We start from the raw sequence: 19296 nt of genomic DNA, 5'->3' as shown, positions 1-19296 counted from the left end.
GAGAGATAGTTCATCCTATGTAAAAACCTTGGCAGATCTGATACAGGTACAGTGTGCATAAGTATATTTTGAAAGGACTGTGTTTTGACGGCTCAGTTGTTCAGAATGCTGGTGGCAATGACAGCACGAGTGGCACAAGGAAGATACATGTAATACGGCACAGATGACGACAAACCGACCAGCTTTTTTTATTTAAACTTGTTCGGTGGCCTTGAAATAAACCTGCGTTGCTCGAATGCTCGCTTGCTATTTATGTATTATTGATTTAGCAAATTGCACTTACTTACAGTGTGTGTGTGTGTGTGTGTGTGTGTGTGTGTGTGTGTGTGTGTGTGTGTGTGTGAGAGAGAGAGAGAGAGAGAGAGAGAGAGAGAGAGAGAGAGAGAAGAGAAAGAGAGAGAGAGAGAGAGAGAGAGAGACTCACACATACATGGAAATTAAGTCATAAAATCAGTGTAACACAGCCTTTTAATAATGAAATCACACTTCAGATGAATGTGAAACTGTGACAGTATTCGCTAAACAAACAAACAAAAGTTGAAATTACTTGGATCAGCAGAATATGAACATGCACGAAACCAACTAACCTCAAATTGCGAATGATTAATAAGTGGATTAATAAATCTCAGCAACCCTTTTTTTTTTATCATATCAAAGTGCAAAGGTGTCATTAGCAAAAAACATTGTCGTGACTTAAAGATACCTTTCTTCCCATGTAGATCTTGTAAATCATAACAGATCCATCTGGGCTTTTACATGATGCATCCTTCCTTCACAATGCGACACCCTTGTTGTTTTCTGGTGGCTGACATCATTGTCAACTTGCAAAATAAGTTCAGCAACAACAAAAATTAAAAAAATGGAAAAATCCACTCCGAAGAAAAAGCATCCAGACTGTCGAGTTTTGGTGTATGTCAAAATGGAAGGATACTCTTAGTCCATGTAAAAGCCTGGACAGGTTTCTTTTCTTTATTTGGTGTTTAACGTCGTTTTCAACCGTTCAAGGTTATATCGCGACGGGGAAAGGGGGGAGATGGGATAGAGCCACTTGTCAATTGTTTCTTGTTCACAAAAGCACTAATCAAAAAATTGCTCCAGGGGCTTGCAACGTAGTACAATATATGACCTTACTGGGAGAATGCAAGTTTCCAGTACAAAGGACTTAACATTTCTTACATACTGCTTGACTAAAATCTTTACAAAAATTGACTATTCTATTCAAGAAACACTTAACAAGGGTAAAAGGAGAAACAGAATCCGTTAGTCGCCTCTCACGACATGCTGGGGAGCATCGGGTAAATTCTTCCCCCTAACCCGCGGGGCGTCTGGACAGGTCTGTGGTGGCAAACATGACCATATACGATGGAAGGAAGGTATCTTAAAACTAAAATGGTGAATCACCCAGTTACCTCCAAAACCTTATTCATGCAATCTGGTGCTACATGTATAAATAAAAATCCCTACTCCAAAATGTGCTCAAACATCAAAACTATAACAGACCTGATCAAATTGTATTTCCTAATACTAAAAAAAAATGGTATTCAAATATCAGAACTGAGATGACCTACTGTTCTGCTTGTTACTAATTTTCACTTAGCAAAGGTTGTAATTGTAAACCTTACTGGCGTATTAGTTAATTAGTCTTAGTTTTTTCTGACACCAAACTCATCAGAGACAAAAAACACAACCACCTTGCCCAGACTTTGTGATTTGATTTGCAAAGTAAAACCACTTGTGTTTTTCAGGGAAATTAGTTTGTCTACAAATTCTAACTTTGCACAGTAAGCAGCCAGGATGCTGTTTTTCTGGTATGTGTCAAAGTTGAGAGCTGGTCTTATTAATCCTATTATTCTATGTGAAAGCCTTTGCACAGTGAGCACACAACTGTTTTCATAGGAAGGCCTGCGCCTTGACCCAATTTTTGTTTGTTTGTTTATTTGGTGTTTAACGTCGTTTTCAACCACGAAGGTTATATCGCGACGGGGGAAGGGGGAAGATGTGATAGAGCCACTTGTCAATTGTTTCTTGTTCACAAAAGCACTAATCAAAAATTTGCTCCAGGGGCTTGCAACGTAGAATGGGAGAATGCAAGTTTCCAGTACAAAGGACTTAACATTTCTTACATACTGCTTGACTAAAATCTTTACAAACATTGACTATATTCTATACAAGAAACACTTAACAAGGGTAAAAGGAGAAACAGAATCCGTTAGTCGCCTCTTACGACATGCTGGGGAGCATCGGGTACATTCTTCCCCCTAGCCCTTCATTCATCTTTTTCACATTTTGCAAGGTACAATAAATGTTGACAACCAATATGACTGTGCATCACCCACAGTACCCAGATATCATAGGCTGACTTTATATAAATAACCTGACATGGATATGCAATTCACCAGGGGAGCTTCAATGCAGAGCAAGATATTACATACATCATTCGTTTGGGTAGAGTCCAAGAAAAAACTTCCAACCACATGTGAGACAACTAGTGGTCCAAATCTGATCAAATGAAATTGTTTTCTTTTGGTTCAAGTTGATTACAATGTTCTACTAGTGCCTTGTGTACATTTGGCTACAGGCAAAATTATGACAGTAAATGTATCATAGGATAATCTATTAGATGGCACAACTGTTCTTCCTGCTCTCCCCCTCGCTCCTCCCACAGAAAAGTAATAACAAAATCAAACTTCTCTAAAAACAGAAAGTACACAAATAAATACAAATATCAAAATAAAACCAACAGTACTCAAACAAACAATACTACAATGTAATAACAAAGTTAATCATGAAGAAAACAAAAATCCAACAACCAGGCAAACAAAGAAATGAACAGATACAATGGTTATTAGTAGATTTTGTTTGTTTCTTCTTGGCCTCTGAGAGCAGTTTGGTTGACCTTACAAAAAAAATTACCAGAAAAAAAAGAGAGTGGCATCAAATGTGCAGAACTTTTAAAAGGAGCAAAGAAGAAGAAGACTGTGCAGTAAAAAGGAAAAAACTAAAAATTTAAACAAAAAATACATGAGGCCAACCATGTATAATGACATGTTTAAATACAATCACAAGTTACTTCCAAACTACTCCTGCTGCAATAATCATGCAACAAATACTTGATTTCAAGACTTAACCACTCACCTTCTTCTTCCTCATTCGCTTCAGACTACCACATCGTACACATTATCTGAATGGTTCTTGTACATGTATGTGCAAACACAACACAACACAGCACTGTAAAGCAACTTCTTCTTCTGCGTTCGATGTACTGTAAAGCAACAACTTTACAAGACTTGGATGAACATAACTTCACTGTAAAACGAACTTCATCTTTCTTTCTTTCTTTATTTGGTGTTGAACGTCGTTTTCAACCATTCAAGGTTATATCGCGACAGGGAAAGGGGGAAGATGGGATAGAGCCACTTGTCAATTGTTTCTTGTTCACAAAAGCACTAATCAAAAATTTGCTCCAGGGGCTTGCAACGTAGTACAATATATTACCTTACTGGAAGAATGCAAGTTTCCAGTACAAAGGACTTAACATTTCTTACATACTGCTTGACTAAAATCTTTACAAAAATTGACTATATTCTATACAAGAAACACTTAACAAGGGTAAAAGGAGAAACAGAATCCGTTAGTCGCCTCTTACGACATGCTGGGGAGCATCGGGTAAATTCTTCTCCCTAACCCGCGGGGGGTTTCATCTTTCTTTTGTAACCTCATTTCCCATTACTTTTGATTCTAGTGGAGGTGGGTTCTACTGCTATATTGTTTCTGTTTTGGCTTGTGGTTTTATATTCCATCCTTTCAACTAAAGCACACAAAGTGTATCCCTAAAATTCTGCAAAACTCATACTTTGGAGGTGCCATTATTGGCCCCTGCCTTTGCCCACAAGAAAATAAAAATATTTCTATGAACATAACATATGGATTTATCAAGTTGAATGCAAGTTACACAAACACTTTAAACACAGGCTCACAGCACATCATGGTAAATGAATTTCATTTCCTTACCTTATTTGGTGTTTAACGTCGTTTTCAACCACGAAGGTTATATCGCGACAGGGAAAGGGGGGAGATGGGATAGAGCCACTTGTCAATTGTTTCTTGTTCACAAAAGCACTAATCAAAAATTTGCTCCAGGGGCTTGCAACGTAGTACAATATATTACCTTACTGGGAGCATGCAAGTTTCCAGTACAAAGGACTCAACATTTCTTACATACTGCTTGACTAAAATCTTTACAAACATTGACTATATTCTATACAAGAAACACTTAACAAAGGGTAAAAGGAGAAACAGAATCCATTAGTCGCCTCTTACGACATGCTGGGGAGCATCGGGTAAATTCTTCCCCCTAACCCGCGGGGGGTAATTTCATTTCAAATCCCACACAGATACATGGTATGCAAAAATATAAGTGACAAACACACAACGATTCTTAGTCAATGCAGGTCAGAATGTGTTGGACGGCAATGAGATTTGCAGTACAGTCAAACCTGCCCTGGCGACCACTTCTTGATAACGACCACCTGCCCTCGACGAGGTTCTTAATCCTATGTAATTCACCTTTCCATAACGACCACATGTCTATAGGGTTTGTTTGTTTGTTTATTTGTTGCTTAACGTCCAGCCGACTACGCAGAGCCATATCAGGACGAGGAAGGGGGGGATGAAGGGGGCCACTTGTCAAGCGATTCCTGTTTACAAATGCACTAACCCATTACTTGTGTCCCAGCAGGCTTTAGTAAAACTAAATTAATACCTACTGGAAGATTACCAGTTTCCAGTATGTTAAAAGAGGCTTAACCTATCTACTGCTGGACTTACATCAGAACACTAACAGATTAAACTATACATGAATCGCGAGACAAGCGGCAAGAGAAGAGATTTTTGGAAAAAATACAGGTGAATGAGCAAGAAGGCAGAAAAACGAAAAGAATTCATGAAGAAAAAGAGAGCATGACAGGAAAGAGGAACCAAAAATCTACCTAACAGCAAACTAGAAAGCTCCTGCGGTTCCAAAAACAGGAGGGGCCTTTAATTTCATAACCGCAGTGCCCCACTGCGGGAATGTCTATAGGGACCACTTTTGGTTTTGACCCTTGGGTGGTCATTGAAGACAGGTTCGACTGTACTAGAACAGTACAAACTCTTTCTTCTCCCTAATCAACAAAGCAAAAAGGGCAGATCTACTTCTAAAATCTTGAACCAAAAATACGGTGATAAATTGGCACTATCACATTAACAGTCATAATACTACATGTCATGCATTCTTTTTATGCTCTGTCTTTTTCTCTGTTCTACATTTCTTTGAGGTCCAATTGGTCCAGATCAGTAAATACAGTGTCTGTGTGAAATTTTGGGGGACAAAAACATAAGTAGTGACCAAGAAATTGAATTTGTTGAAAGTCTAGTGCTATCAAAAAAATACTTTGAATTCTGAACAGAAAACAGGAGCGGACAAGATATGAATGTAATTTCTGTAGAATTTACTCTTCTACAAAAACAACCAAACACACACACATAAAATAAGGGGAGACCAAAACAAAAACAAAACCATAACAAACCAAAAAATCCTTCTAACATGACCTATCATTTGTACCACTGATAAAGATTGTACAGTTGTTTTCTGATTTGACAGCAGTAGGATTTACAATGCACAACTACACATGTTTGCAGCAGTTTTTGTGCTCCAACTGATTGACACATTTGTAAGTTCATCCACATATCCAAGTGTATGCATGAATGGATGTGTGTAGTTTTATGTCACAATGTTCAACAGCAAACAATTCTGGTCATTCACTGATATGGAATGTTGAAATTCATTAAAAAAAAAGTTCAAATAAAAATACTAAGCAGAGCAACAGTTATTTTCCAGTGTGCAAAAGGTAAATGATTAAATTCTTAACTCCATAAACAATATAAAGCATAACTTTTCAAACCAGTAAAGAACTGCTCCTGATAAACAGACTCTTCCAACTCACACAATATACAAATCTTTCAAGCAACAAAAGCAAACAATGTTTGTATGTAAAAATTGAGATACAGTTTCACAGCAATAGTGGCCAACTTTGCTAACAGAATGAATCACACAATCAATATCGTAAGTATATTCAGATCCAATATAATCAAACGCCACACATCGAGAAAAAAAAAAGAAAAAAAAAAGATACAGTGAAGCAGTGTTCCAAATAACCATTGGCTGGTATTGGTTTTTAAATGTACAAATGTGTAATTTCAGACTGTGATGAAAGACAAAATGTACAGCGTGATATGCATCAATATTTTGATCCTTTTCTCCCAGCGTCTCATGTTGCTCTGATTCTCAAATTACCAGTGACAAAAGACATTGTGATTTTGTGGCAAGAAATTCCTACTGTAGTGATGTTTATACGATTTTTTTAAAAGTTTTCGTGCCTAAAGAATTTTGTTCAGTTTTTGCTCTGAGTCTTTCTAAAAACAAAAAAGTCTACATTCACATTCACAAATAAGCAAGTGCTGGATTTGTTAAGTGTTGATAGCTATGATAGTTAGGCATGATGCACGAGTGATTTCTGGTATGATGATTTGCTCCACTGCTTTTACACTTAGTTTAACACGAAAGCAGTCCAAAACAACACTTAAGTTTTGATATATTAATAACCAGCATATTTAAAAAAAAAATAAACAAAATCTCAACCAGTTTCAACCGAACATTTTTTGTCAACTATGCACGCAATCCATAGAAACCTCTAACTCTTTGTTAGGATGCATACAAAGACTGGGCCTGTATCCCTTTATAAACAGTCTGAACACAGTCACAAGTTCAACAACAAATGATAAACCTTAAAGCTATTACATACCCTGGCCTGGGTTACTGTCCCTTGATAAGTATTTGGTGCACACAGTGATATAAGTGACAGTGACTGATGAGATACGCAAAAACTTTCTGCTACACCATCGGTAAACGGATGGTTGTGAACACTGAAGGAAAGCAAGCTGCCGAGGTGGCAACAGTCGTTGCAAAATCCATTGTTGTGTGACGCATTGTATCCATCTACTTCCCTGCTGAATCTGAAACACATGTGACAAAAACAGCTTTTGATTTCTGATGAATCTGAAACACATGTGACAAAAACAGCTTTTGATTTCTGATGAATCTGAAACACATGTGACAAAAACAGCTTTTGATTTCTGATATATTTCTTGCTTTACAGATACAGACCTGTTTACCCCCTCAAATGAAAATCAGGAATGCAGCTGGTACTTTTCCGTAATATGAGGCATCTTTGAGTAATCTTTTTTATCAACCATAAACCAGCTCGAAAACGATTAAACGACACGTTTATTCGCGCGCTACCATGCAAAACAAGTACAAAATTGATAACCATGTTTAACAGTATTGTACTACACACACAGAAGCTCGATGACACACACACACAAACACACGACACCTGATATATAATATGCAAGTTAACTAAGACAAGTTTACTTTGTCTAAACAAAAAAACACCACAGTATTCAGGGGCGGAGCAAGAGAGCTAGAGGGGTGGGGGGGGGGGGGGGGGGGGGGGGTACAACCTGGGGTCCAGGGGTTGGGGGGGGTCTGGCTGAAGAGTTTTAGCTATTTAATCCAAAATTTTAATAATAAATTTTCATTTAATTAATATACTTACCCAACTCACATATAGCAATTAACTCTAGTTCAGTGCTGGTAACGCTGTACGCGTTCCCCTTGGTAACAAGGGAGACCACCCTAAAAAAGAGTGATCCATCCCATAATATCAGACCGATGTCCGGTCCAACATCCGTATGCGTGCGCATACGCCGCCATTTGTATCATTCGAACGAAGCCCAACTCACTACTTTTTTAGAACCCAATACCACCACAGCGGGGAGGCGGGAGGGTTTAAACGATGTGAGTTGGGTAAGTATATTAATTAAATGAAAATTTATTATTAAAATTTTGGATTAAATTACATATTATTACCCAACTCACATATAGCAGATTGCTACTATAGGTGGTGGGTACTTACCAAAACTAGGCACGCAGGACCTGCCCCGCCGCTACCATGGCAGGCAGCGCGGAGCTTCCATCCTGTCTGACAGAAGCGACGTCTCTGAGGTAAAAGTTGACGAAAACGTCCTCAGAGCGCCAATACGCAGCTTCCAGTACCTCGGCTAGCTTGCCGGACCGAAGAACTGCCACTGAGGATGCCCAGGCTCTCGCCTCATGGGTTCTAGCCGCGGTGAGAGGCAACACTGCCCTAGCATCACCCGACTGCACTAGCCACCAGGCATATGCTCGTTTGATCAGAGTGGAGATCCATTTGGCCAGAGTCACCTTCGCTATATCCTTACACCTAGCCGTGTTTAAAGATATGAAAAGAAGCTTTTGACTTTCTGACCTAACAGGCCGAGTTCGAGACAGGTAACATCGGAGAGCTCTCACAGGACAATTTGCAATATCGGGATCTCCAGGAGCCAAAATCTTGCTCAAGGGTGGAATGCGCAAGATTGGAGAAAGCTGGCCAGGTTTCTGGTTTTTCGCGAGAAAGCCGGGAACAAATTTGAGAGAAATGGAACCATCCTTCTCGAACGCAATATCCTTGTCTAAACCCGACAAAGAATGCACCTCACTACCTCTCCTAGAAGTAGAGAGAAGCGTTAAAAACACAGTCTTACGCGTCAAATCGGCCAAAGTGGCTGACAAAAGAGGCTCGAACTCATCCGAGGCTAAGAAACGTAAGACCAGGAACAAATCCCATGCAGGGAGAAGCGATTTTGAACGAGCTGCTAAAAGGGCAGCCCCCTTAATAACACTAGCGATAACCCCTCCGAGCGAAATTTTGTGGCCTAATTGCGCGAGGGTCGAAGAGATCGCCGACCTCCGAACCCTAATAGAAGAGGGAGAAGCCCCCTGATCAGCCAACCAAGACAGATGGTTGGCTACATGAATAGACCTAGGAGAAAGAGGTTTAACCCCGTTAAGCGCGCACCACCTAGACCAAGAGGCCCAGTGCGATGAGTAAACCGAAGAAGTCGATTTTCTATGCGCATGTCCAACGAATCTCAGAGTAGGGGAAGAGGCCCCTGCCCTACGCAAAGCGCTTCGGACAGAATCCACGCGTGAAGGGCCAGGATCTGTGGGTTCTCGTGCTGAACGCCTGACCGAGGCTGCACGAGATCTCCTCTTTTCAGGGCGAGAGGGATTGGGGGCCGAACTGCTAGACGCAGTAGGTCGGGAAACCAGTGCTGGCTTGGCCACAGAGGAGCGACCAGAACCAGCGCTGGTTTCTCCAAGTCCACTTTCCTGAGGACTTTGCCTAAGAGGCAGAACGGAGGGAAGGCATACGCCGGAAGATCTGACCAATCCACTTCCAGAGCATTCACCTTCCAGGCCAGAGGATCCGGGAAGGGGGACACAAAGAGAGGCAGTCTCGCCGAAAACCTCGTCGCAAAGAGATCTATCTTGGGCTTGTCGATCTGCGACCAAAGCCGCTGCAAAGACTGGTGTGTGAGAGTCCACTCTGAATGAACAATCCTGTCCCCTCTGCTCAAAGTGTCTGCAAGGACGTTCAGACTGCCCTTCAAGTACACTGCTGACAACAGAATGTGCTGGGCGTGACACCACTTGAGAATGCGACATGCAATGTCGGAAAGACTGTGAGACCGAGTCCCCCCCTGCTTGTTCACATACGACGCCACAGACATGTTGTCGGTGTGAAGACGTACATGACTGCCCTCCAGGAAAGGCTTGAACGCTAGAAGCGCCAGGGAAACGGCCTCCAACTCCAGTACATTGATATGTAGGGAGGCCTGAGAGCAATCCCAAACTCCCGAAACCATGTGCTCGTCCAGATGAGCACCCCACCCCGTCAGAGATGCGTCCGTAAACAGCTCTCTCTCCGGCGGTGGACGAACAATGGGAACACCCCGGAACAAATCCGGAAGAAGCCAAATGCCTGTGGTCTGCTGAAACCAAGTTCCCAGTGCGATCGGAACACTCCAGTCCTGGGATGTCTGATCCCACCTTGACTGCAGGGAGGCCTGAAAAGGCCTCTTGTGAACCCTGCCCAACGGAATGAGGGAAGCCATGGATTCCATCTGACCCAGAACCGAAGTCAGAACCCTTGCACTGGCGTGATTCTCTCCGTAGAGAGACCGAATCAGACCCTGAAGTTTGTCGATCCGCCTTTGAGACGGACGGACAGACCACCGAAGTGTGTCGAATTCCATGCCCAGGTAAGTAAACGTCTGGGATGGTTCCAACTCGGATTTTGTCAGGTTGACAGAGAAACCCAGCTGTGCCGCCCGACTCAGCACCCTGTGCGTATGAGCCTCGCAAAGCCCCCTGTTCTGGTGAAGGATTAACCAATCGTCCAGGTATGCTCTGAGACGGATGCCTTCCTGTCTCACAAGAGCGCAAAGCTGCCTGACCACAATCGTGAAAATCCACGGAGCTAAAGACAGGCCGAACGGCAGAGCCCTGAACTGGTAAGCTTTGCCGCCCCAAGGGAAGCGAAGCCACCTCCTGTCCGCGACATGTATGAGGACGTGAAAGTAAGCGTCTGTAAGATCGATCGACGTTGCCCAATCTCCCGGCCGTAAGGCCTCCCGAACCGAGGTTGGAGTTTCCATGGTAAACTTGATTACTCTCAGAAACTTGTTCAAAGGAGAAAGATCTAACACCGGCCTCCACGCCCCCGAGGCTTTTGGCACTACGAAAAGTCTGCCGTAAAACCCCGGGGACCGCGCGTCCAAGACCTCCTCTATAGCTCCCTTGAGCAGCAGAGCCGAGACCTCCTCCTGGACTGCGTTCCGTGCCACCAAATCCTTTGGCGCCCTGCAGGGCGGGATTATCCTGACCAGGGGAGCCTTCTGCCCTGACCAGAGAAGCCGGAACCCCGAACACACTATCCCCGTGACCCACTTGCTGGCCACCAGTTGCAGCCAGGAAGAAAGGGCCCTGGACGGGCCGCCCGCTACAACTAGCGCGGGGGCCACCGGGATGTGTTGTTCGGGGAAGTTTCATTGGGGGTGAGGCTTACGCCCCGACCCCCTGGAACCCCCGAAAGACTGACCCCTCTTAGGGTATGGAGCTCCACGCCCCCTACCCCTGGAGGAGGATGACTGCTTCTGGGCCTTCCCACCACCTGACGAAGATGTCTGAGGCTTAGCGGAAGAAAACGCCTGAGTCTGAGACTTGCCCTGAGGCTTCTGGAAGCCCTGTGAAGCCAAACGCGCGATCGCTACATCCCGCGCGTCCTGCGTCTCTTTCTGGAGTGCATCGAAAGACGCCTGCCCTAGGAGAGACCCCTCAGCAAAAGGGGAGACCTTCAGCCGCTCCACAGTCGCGGTGTCCCGAAATCTGGACCCCGACAAGAAGGCTGACCTCCTTGACAGAACTGCGTGAGTATACAGCCGGGCAGACAAAGCAACCTGTTCTCTAGTCACCTTGCCCAGAGTAGCCAGCAGTGTGGAAACATCTGTCGGCGACGCATCGAACCGAAATTCAAAAGGATCAAGAGATGTGGCAATCGATCTGGACAAAGACCTTTGCAGAGACTCCGACACTGACGTGAGTTCCAGCAAAGACCTTCCAACTTCCTCCACAGCCGCGAGAGAACCGTCAGTACATGGGACAACTCTATCCCTACTGTACCCGTCTTCTCTCAAAGCAGCAAGTTCCGGCGTCACCGGAAGTGCCCCTGACGGCAGAGCAAAAGAGTCCATCAGATCCAAAGGATAAGGGGTAAGCTTGAACTTCGGAACACCGGAAGCAGCCCGAGCCCCAGGCTGAGCCAGCCAAGAGACGACGTCTTCCGGGGCCTCGCCGTGCTGAACCAACAACGGCACCGCCGGTTTGCGTTTACCACACAAGACGTTAGCCATCTCATAGGCAATAGTTGACGATTCCCGGAAGCGGAAGCGAGGCCGTTGCTCCTGTGCACTCCGGAAATCGTCAAAAGCAGAGCGAGGTGGGTGAAGCTGAGCCTTGTCCTTCACCACCCCTTCCGGAAAGTACCTGAACGCCGTTTCCGCCGCCAGCGCCACTGCGGCTGACAGCTTCGCGGGCAAATTCAGTTGGGAATCCTCTACCACTGAGGCATCCCCGTCTTCCGCCCTACACTCCGACTCGAGATCAAGCTCGGAGCCAGGAGGCAGAACATCAGACCGTTTATCGTCGGCAGAACCGACCACTTCCTGCCCCCTGGGCGGAAGAGGACTAAAACGGTCCCCGATATTCTCATAAAGAGACGTACGGAGGCGCTCGTCCTTTCGCTGCTCATAAGAACTCTCACGACATCCATCGCCAGAGAGAGCCCCCTGAGCTCGCACACCGGCAAGCGGTGTAGACATACCTTGTACTGGTGTCACATTCAGAAGAGACACCAACTTGGTACTCCCATCCTGCGAAGCATGGACATCCGCCCGAGTCACAGTCGCCGAAGGCTGAACGGAAGTCGAAGCCGGAACTGCAGGAGACTGCCGTAACTGTGCTAAAGAGAGAACATCAGAAACACCCGACGGAAGCGCACGTAATTCCTCCCTAGTGGAAGATAATTCCGACGCAAGTGTCGAAACTTGAGCGCTCAAAGTCAACAATAAAGACGCAACTTCAGCTGGCGCTAACCCAGGGCAGCCATCTGAAGTTGAAGCAGAAGCAGAAGCAGAAGAAGAAGTTCTTTTGCGCGAACCGCCACTCTTGCCAGAACGTAAACAAGCCTGACCGGAAGTTAAACTGACGTCTGCTAACACGGGAGATTTAACAGAAGTTGAATCAGAAGAAACAGACGCGGATTTTCCTGCGCCCTTCTCTCTCCTCGAGCTACGTTTAGGAGGCGAATCGTCAGGCACCTGCCTCGAACTAGGCTTCCTATTCACGCTATCAACAAGCGCAGCCTCCGCCATAGCGAAAGAACTCACGAAAAATTTCAAAGAAAAACAATTTCAGAAAAATTTCACAAGTACAAAACGAGCGACGAAAAACGTCGCTAAAGTTATAACAAAACGGAAAGATCTCACCACACAAGTAGGTAAAGGTGAACAGCTAGGCGACGACCAAGGGGAGATGCCAAAGCCAAAGACTATGACAAAATGCTGAAGACAGCAGGAGCGTACATCAGGAGCGTCCTTCCCAGTTGAACCGCTGAGAGAGAATGATACAAATGGCGGCGTATGCGCACGCATACGGATGTTGGACCGGACATCGGTCTGATATTATGGGATGGATCACTCTTTTTTAGGGTGGTCTCCCTTGTTACCAAGGGGAACGCGTACAGCGTTACCAGCACTGAACTAGAGTTAATTGCTATATGTGAGTTGGGTAATAATATGTAATTTAATTAACAATTTGTAGCTTATCCTTGATTTTAAACATGATAAATTGGTGTCAGCAGCCACTCATTATTTCTTTTGAAGTTAGTATTAAATAATGGCAATTTATCTTCATTGATATCTGCTCCCGACAACAACAACAATTTCACAGACAGAAAATGTCTTTAGTTTTTTTCCCAGACTGAATTTTTGTTTTGTTTTTTTGCTTTTTTGACAGCAAGGGGAGGGGGAGGGGTCCGGAACCCCTGTAACATCCCCCCACCCCCACCCCTCCGCCCTTGGACTATTTACAGTCACTTGAAGATGCATGTGAACAAAACCACCTTACATTCTGTCACATCAGACATCCTGCATTAAAACCAGTCATAATAACTCACTCCAGAAGCTACCTTTAATTTTAGAGGACCGATTCGTTTATTTCATTTAAACATTTTGTTGAAAGTTTTTCGATTCAAAGAACTGTGATCTTTGCTATATTGGAGAAATATTAATGGAGATCAGTTTTAGGCTCAGAAAGACTTGAATTTCGGCAACAGCCAAGTAACTGATGAGCGCGACCATAGACCTACATCTATGTCTCTGGTGCGACTGACCGTAGTGAGAGATCGGTTCGCAGGTCTGAGAGATTCTGTGGAAGTAGAGACCTAGGTCAAATAAACTCGATACGAAGCAGGCTCATGTTTTGCCAAACATAATTTCGTGTTTTTGTTTGTTTCCATGTTCATTAGTGTACTGCATTTTGTTAAAACTAATGCTGCGTCTAACCTCGGGACACGTGCCGCGACGTGACTCGTAACTGACTAGCTTTGTTGTTGCACTGATCTCAAGTTGATCACCAAAATAAATGTGGTTCGCTCTTAAACTTCACCAGACACCGCCACTTGACTTAATAGTTTTGCCGATATTTCTGTACAACTTTCGCTTTTTTGGTTGGCATTTCGTCCCCACAGAGATCGGCCCTATATTACCCTTCGGACCAATGTCGATCTCAAATCCGCGGAATCCGACAAATACCTTGCTGTGCACATGCGCAGAAAAGGCTGTTTCGGCCAGCCTTGAAATCACAGTCCTGGTGACTACCACAATTTCGACTTCGAATTTTCACGCACGAAAAAGGTTCTCTCGACCGGAATTTCCGGAATTTTCGGTAGTATTCCGTAATACCGGAATTTAGACCCCAAATCCGTAATAATTCCGGACAATCCGGGAGGGTAAACAGGTCTGCAGATATCATGATGACATTTGAAGTAAGGGGAGAGCTTGCAGGAGCAAGGGGAGGACCTGAGTGATGGAACTGAAAGATGGAAGAGAAATAGCTAAACTCAGAAAGTCTAAGACAGACAGAAGACACAGAGGTTGAGAAGGGGATGACACAGACACATGACATGTAGATGCAAAGACAAGATTTATAAATTTACACACGCACACACAATTTAGCACATACAAACCCTTTCTTTCTTTCTCATACACCGACATACTGTACACCCTCTCTGTCACACACACACACACACATCCTTTCTCCCATTCTCCCAACCCCATGTCTGGTTGTCTGTCTGTCCTTCAATCTCTCTCTCTCTCTCACACACACACACACACACACACACACACACACACACACACACACACACACACACACAATTTAGCACATACACACCCTTTCTTTCTCTCTCATACACCGACATACTGTACATCCTCTCTGTCACACACACACATCCTTTCTCCCATTCTCCCAACCCCATGTCTGGTTGTCTGTCTGTCTGTCCTTTAGTCTCTCTCACACACATGCATGCACACACACACACACACACACACACACACACACACACACACACACACACACACACACCAACAAACACACACAGACTCACCAGGATCCCTGAGAGCACTGCCATCACCAGCCAGCTCGTCTCCAGTGTCCATGGAGTTGATGATCCCACTCACCCCCGTGGTGGCAATCTCCTCCTCCTGTCGCTTCTGCTCCACGCTCTCCTGGAAAACAATTCAGTCATGAAGTAATTCACACCTTTTTTTGGTGCTGGCTGGCATGTACTTGTCTGTGACAATGATTACTTGTTTAGCGTTCAAGTAAACTGGAAATTTCCTGAATTTTATCACCTTTATGTGAAAATGCAGGAAAAGTAATGGTAAACTGGTCAGTTTGACTGGATCTGATTGTGTCTTGACAGTTATGTGTGTGTGTGCGTGTGTGTGCCTGCTTGTGTGCGTAAGCGCTTGTGTGTCTGTGTGTGGGTGTGTGAAAACAAGTTATTCCTATGTTGTGACACTGCATTTTAAATGGTTGTTGTGACCAAGCAACAGGTTTGGTGGGATGCATACTTGTCGCTAAGGTAATACTTGGTTTTCTAAAACACCCAGGCTGAACATTAAATCTCACCCCATGATCTTCACCCCCCCCCCCCCCCCCCCCCCCCTTTTTTCTCACCATGGAACACACACACGGCCAAATACTCACAGGGTTTGACACGTTCAGCACAGGGGGCAAATCATCCACTCCTATTGCTGTCTCCTCCTCCTCCTCTTCAGGACTTGCATCATGGCCGTTCATCTGCACCTCCATCCTCTCTCCCGCCCCCTTCTCCTCTCCTCCTGTGTCCCCCTCCACTGCTGTTTCTCCGCTGTCGACGTCATTTGTATCTGCTGGGGCTGCTGCTGCCGTGTTGCTGTTCTCACGACTGCCGTCTGCTTGACCTAGAGGAAGCAATAATGGAGTACCAATTTGAAAAGGACTGTCAAAAACTTTGACAAACAAAACCCACTTAATTTTATGAACTATTCAGCAACACACTTCTCAGCCTTGAAAGGAATGCTGTATGATGAAGCTTTAAGTCACTTTCCAGCTGATTCAAAGATGTAAACAAGGAGGACAGAGGACAGAAACACAAACAGAAAGAAAATTAGATGATGAAAGTTGCTTGATCATTGCACAGCTTATTCTCTCAGGTGACAGGAGATCGATTCTGCATAGCTCTCACTTATTTCTGTTGTATATATTCAGAGCATTTATTTCCCTTCCCTGCTTTAACCAATAAAATCAGTATCAATTTAAGTTCAAAAGACAGTTACCCCTAGTATCCAGTGTCCCGTCAGCCTCTGACGTGTCCGCCTCCTTCTCCTCCTCTTTCTCCGTGGTGGCCTCTTTCTGTGGCTGGGGGCTGGTGGCAGAGCCGTTACCAGCCTGGACTATGGCTGCTGCCGCGGCTGCTGCTGCACCGATGTTGGCAGTGTCCTGGCGGTGTTCCATCATGGTGCTGCGAGAAACCGCCGTGTCCGACGGATCCTCCAGGCTGAGGGACTCATCGGATCCATCCGTGTCCTCATCGCTGCCGATTCTGGTGAGAGAAAAAAGTTAAAAGATTTGTTCTACAAAAAGACCAATACCACAGTTGGGATTTGCATACAGAAAACTATATTGCAACAGTTCATTTCATCATAACATTTCAGAATTAAAGAGTGTCTTTGGTAGCATTATAACTGCTTTAAAAAGCCCCATATCATAAGAATCATATGACATATATCACTCGCTTTCAGAAAAGTCAACAGCAACAAGACAACCTAATAAATTTACAGAGGTAAACAGTGTCTCTGGTTTACAGAGCTAACCCTGTCTCTCGACTGTCACAAAAGCGCCTTGTACCTTGTGAAAGGTTTAGTTTCGCTCATGGCCAACTGGATCTGAACGTTGGAGGTGGTGTGTGGGGCCTCCATATCCTCATCTTTTTCCTCCCCAGTCTGTGTCACTGTCTTGCGTGCCAGCTCATCATCTCTCTCCTACAGGAACAACAGGAAAATGACAACAGTATCACAAATGTTATTCTTCCTTCTTTCATAAATGTTGATCCTCACAAACACAAACTTGACCCAAAGAGATGGTAATATTACAACACAAAAAACACCACACACAAAAAGTTGAGTATACACCTTATCAGGCATGGTAATTCCAAAATAGAAAAAAACTCTGAAAATAGGCCAAGGTCCAGGGTCCGCCCAGGAAAACGAATTTTAACATTTTAGACCAATATTTTGATAGTTCTTGTGTAAGCAAATAATGAATAGAGGCAGGTTTCACAGTATTGTGTTCAGCAATTTACTATTTACACACTCAAATTCTACAAAATAAATGTTGGCACACAATTCAAAGGACATGTTTTTCCAACAAAGTGAGTTTGTTACAACTAAAAACAGTAATTTTTTTTATAGTCCTGGTCCTTATTTATATCTAAAAACCAGGCGCAAAGCGGCATACCCTGAAAACGCTAAAAAGCAATACGGTCATCCTATGCATGCATATAGCTCATATAGCCAAAACCGTTGAAGATAGAAAGACATTTATTGAACAAAAAATATGCAACACATCATTCTTAACAAGTTTTGTTCTTGTATGTATATCAAAATATTGATCTTCAAATGAATGGTTTGAAAAAATACGACTTCCGGCAGACCTAGACCGTTTTGAAGGAAAAAACCGTGGTTTTTTCAAACCATTCCATGGCCATCAATATTTTCATATACATGTAAGAACAAAACGTGTTAAGACTGGTGTTGTGCATCTAGTTTGTTCAATAAATGTCTTTCTATCTTCAATGGTTTTGGCTAGATGAGGTAACAAGAGAAGGATATGGGCATTGGAATTACGTCAACATTTCGAGCATTGTCACAGATGAAAAATTATCTGCAGGGTGCTCCTGATTAACAAACCGAGCAAAACTGAAAATTATTGAAGAGAAGACATGTCTGAACAGTTTATAAAGAGACAAGTTTGCAATCATTTGTAAACACCATTATTGTATGGAGGAGTAACTGTTCCCCTACCCCCTAAGAAGGTATTTCTGTCCGTCAACCACGTGAGCGATCGCCACAAATCGAGGCATCACTCGCATTTCAGTTTGGACACACCGGCTGATTGCAAATGCACAGTACGTGTTTCGACACTGAAACGTGACGATTGAGCGTCAAAATAGTTTCTTAAAACAGTCGAAAATGGAGTTAAATGTGACTTCAACACTCAGTGGCGATCGCTAGAGTGGCGATTGTTACTAGACGGACACTAGAAAACCTCAGAAAATGTAATTACTTTGCGATTTTTTTAACTGAAAAACTGTTGCGGTCTTTTTCTGTCGAGCGCGAGCGTCAACGTAAAACAACGTGAGGTCACTTCCTCCCCAAACGGTTAGTTTTTGAATGAAAAGAAAAAAGTGGCGATCGTTACATTGTTTAGACGGACTGGATCGCAACTTTGAAACTCGGGTCACCGTGCGTCGATCAAGGGCAAATTGACCTCGGCAACATTATAACTCACTTCAAGGGTGCACAAACTTGTATTTACAGTATACAAAATTAGGTAAACTTGTGTTTTTGTCCTGTGAAATCACAATTAGTTTCGATGCTCTTGATATCGCTATGCGGACGGACAGATCCGAATCCCCATACATTTTTTTTGCGGAGCTAGTATAAGTTAGAATTTGTGTTATGGATATCGATTGTTGTTGAAAAACAATCATTTCAATGTGTTCTGGCACTCTCAACCACCACAGCATTGATACTTGTGCATGTATGTGTTGGAATTTAGTTCTTTGTTTAGTGATGCTGTGGCAAAAGTAAATTCATCCGTCCGTATTTTGACGATCGCCACCATTCACACGCGCATAAATAAACACATTATCAAAAATTTCAACTTTTATTTTCAAAAAAGTATTTAAACAACAACTAGTTTGCATGTTAATACAACAAATACAGTAGATTCTCACAGATATGGATTTAAAAGACTAAGCAAATCTGAGACTATCAAAATGGCCTAATACCATGAAACCTGCCTAGAGACATTAGTATACATATAATTTAATTTACCTTATTTTTGCCGCGGACAATTTTTTATTTTTGCTAAAAAGTAATTTTCTTTTCGCGGAAATCCGCGATTTCGTGGACAATTCCCATGCCTGCTTATATATATTCTCGTAG

General features: G+C 43.6%; 1 protein-coding gene across 5 annotated transcripts in view; it reads right to left on the bottom strand.

The window, feature by feature from the left end:
• Positions 1-450: 450 nt before the first annotated feature.
• The window catches only part of LOC138969151 (pericentriolar material 1 protein-like), a 76197-nt gene continuing 57351 nt past the window's right edge, over positions 451-19296 (bottom strand). For all 5 annotated transcript variants that reach the window (XM_070341868.1, XM_070341870.1, XM_070341869.1 and 2 more), the window contains exons 35-39: positions 16976-17109; positions 16405-16670; positions 15794-16029; positions 15189-15309; positions 451-7053 (exon numbers count right to left, since the gene is read on the bottom strand). In XM_070341868.1, coding sequence (XP_070197969.1) covers positions 7037-7053; positions 15189-15309; positions 15794-16029; positions 16405-16670; positions 16976-17109 — 774 coding nt within the window. In that variant the 3' untranslated portion in view covers positions 451-7036. The remainder of the gene's footprint in view (positions 7054-15188; positions 15310-15793; positions 16030-16404; positions 16671-16975; positions 17110-19296) is intronic.

Source organism: Littorina saxatilis, linkage group LG6 (genome assembly GCF_037325665.1).
Source record: "Littorina saxatilis isolate snail1 linkage group LG6, US_GU_Lsax_2.0, whole genome shotgun sequence".
Classification (NCBI taxonomy): domain Eukaryota; kingdom Metazoa; phylum Mollusca; class Gastropoda; order Littorinimorpha; family Littorinidae; genus Littorina; species Littorina saxatilis.
The sequence above is the reverse complement of the archived record's forward strand: the minus strand, read 5'-3'. Positions and strand labels throughout refer to the sequence as shown.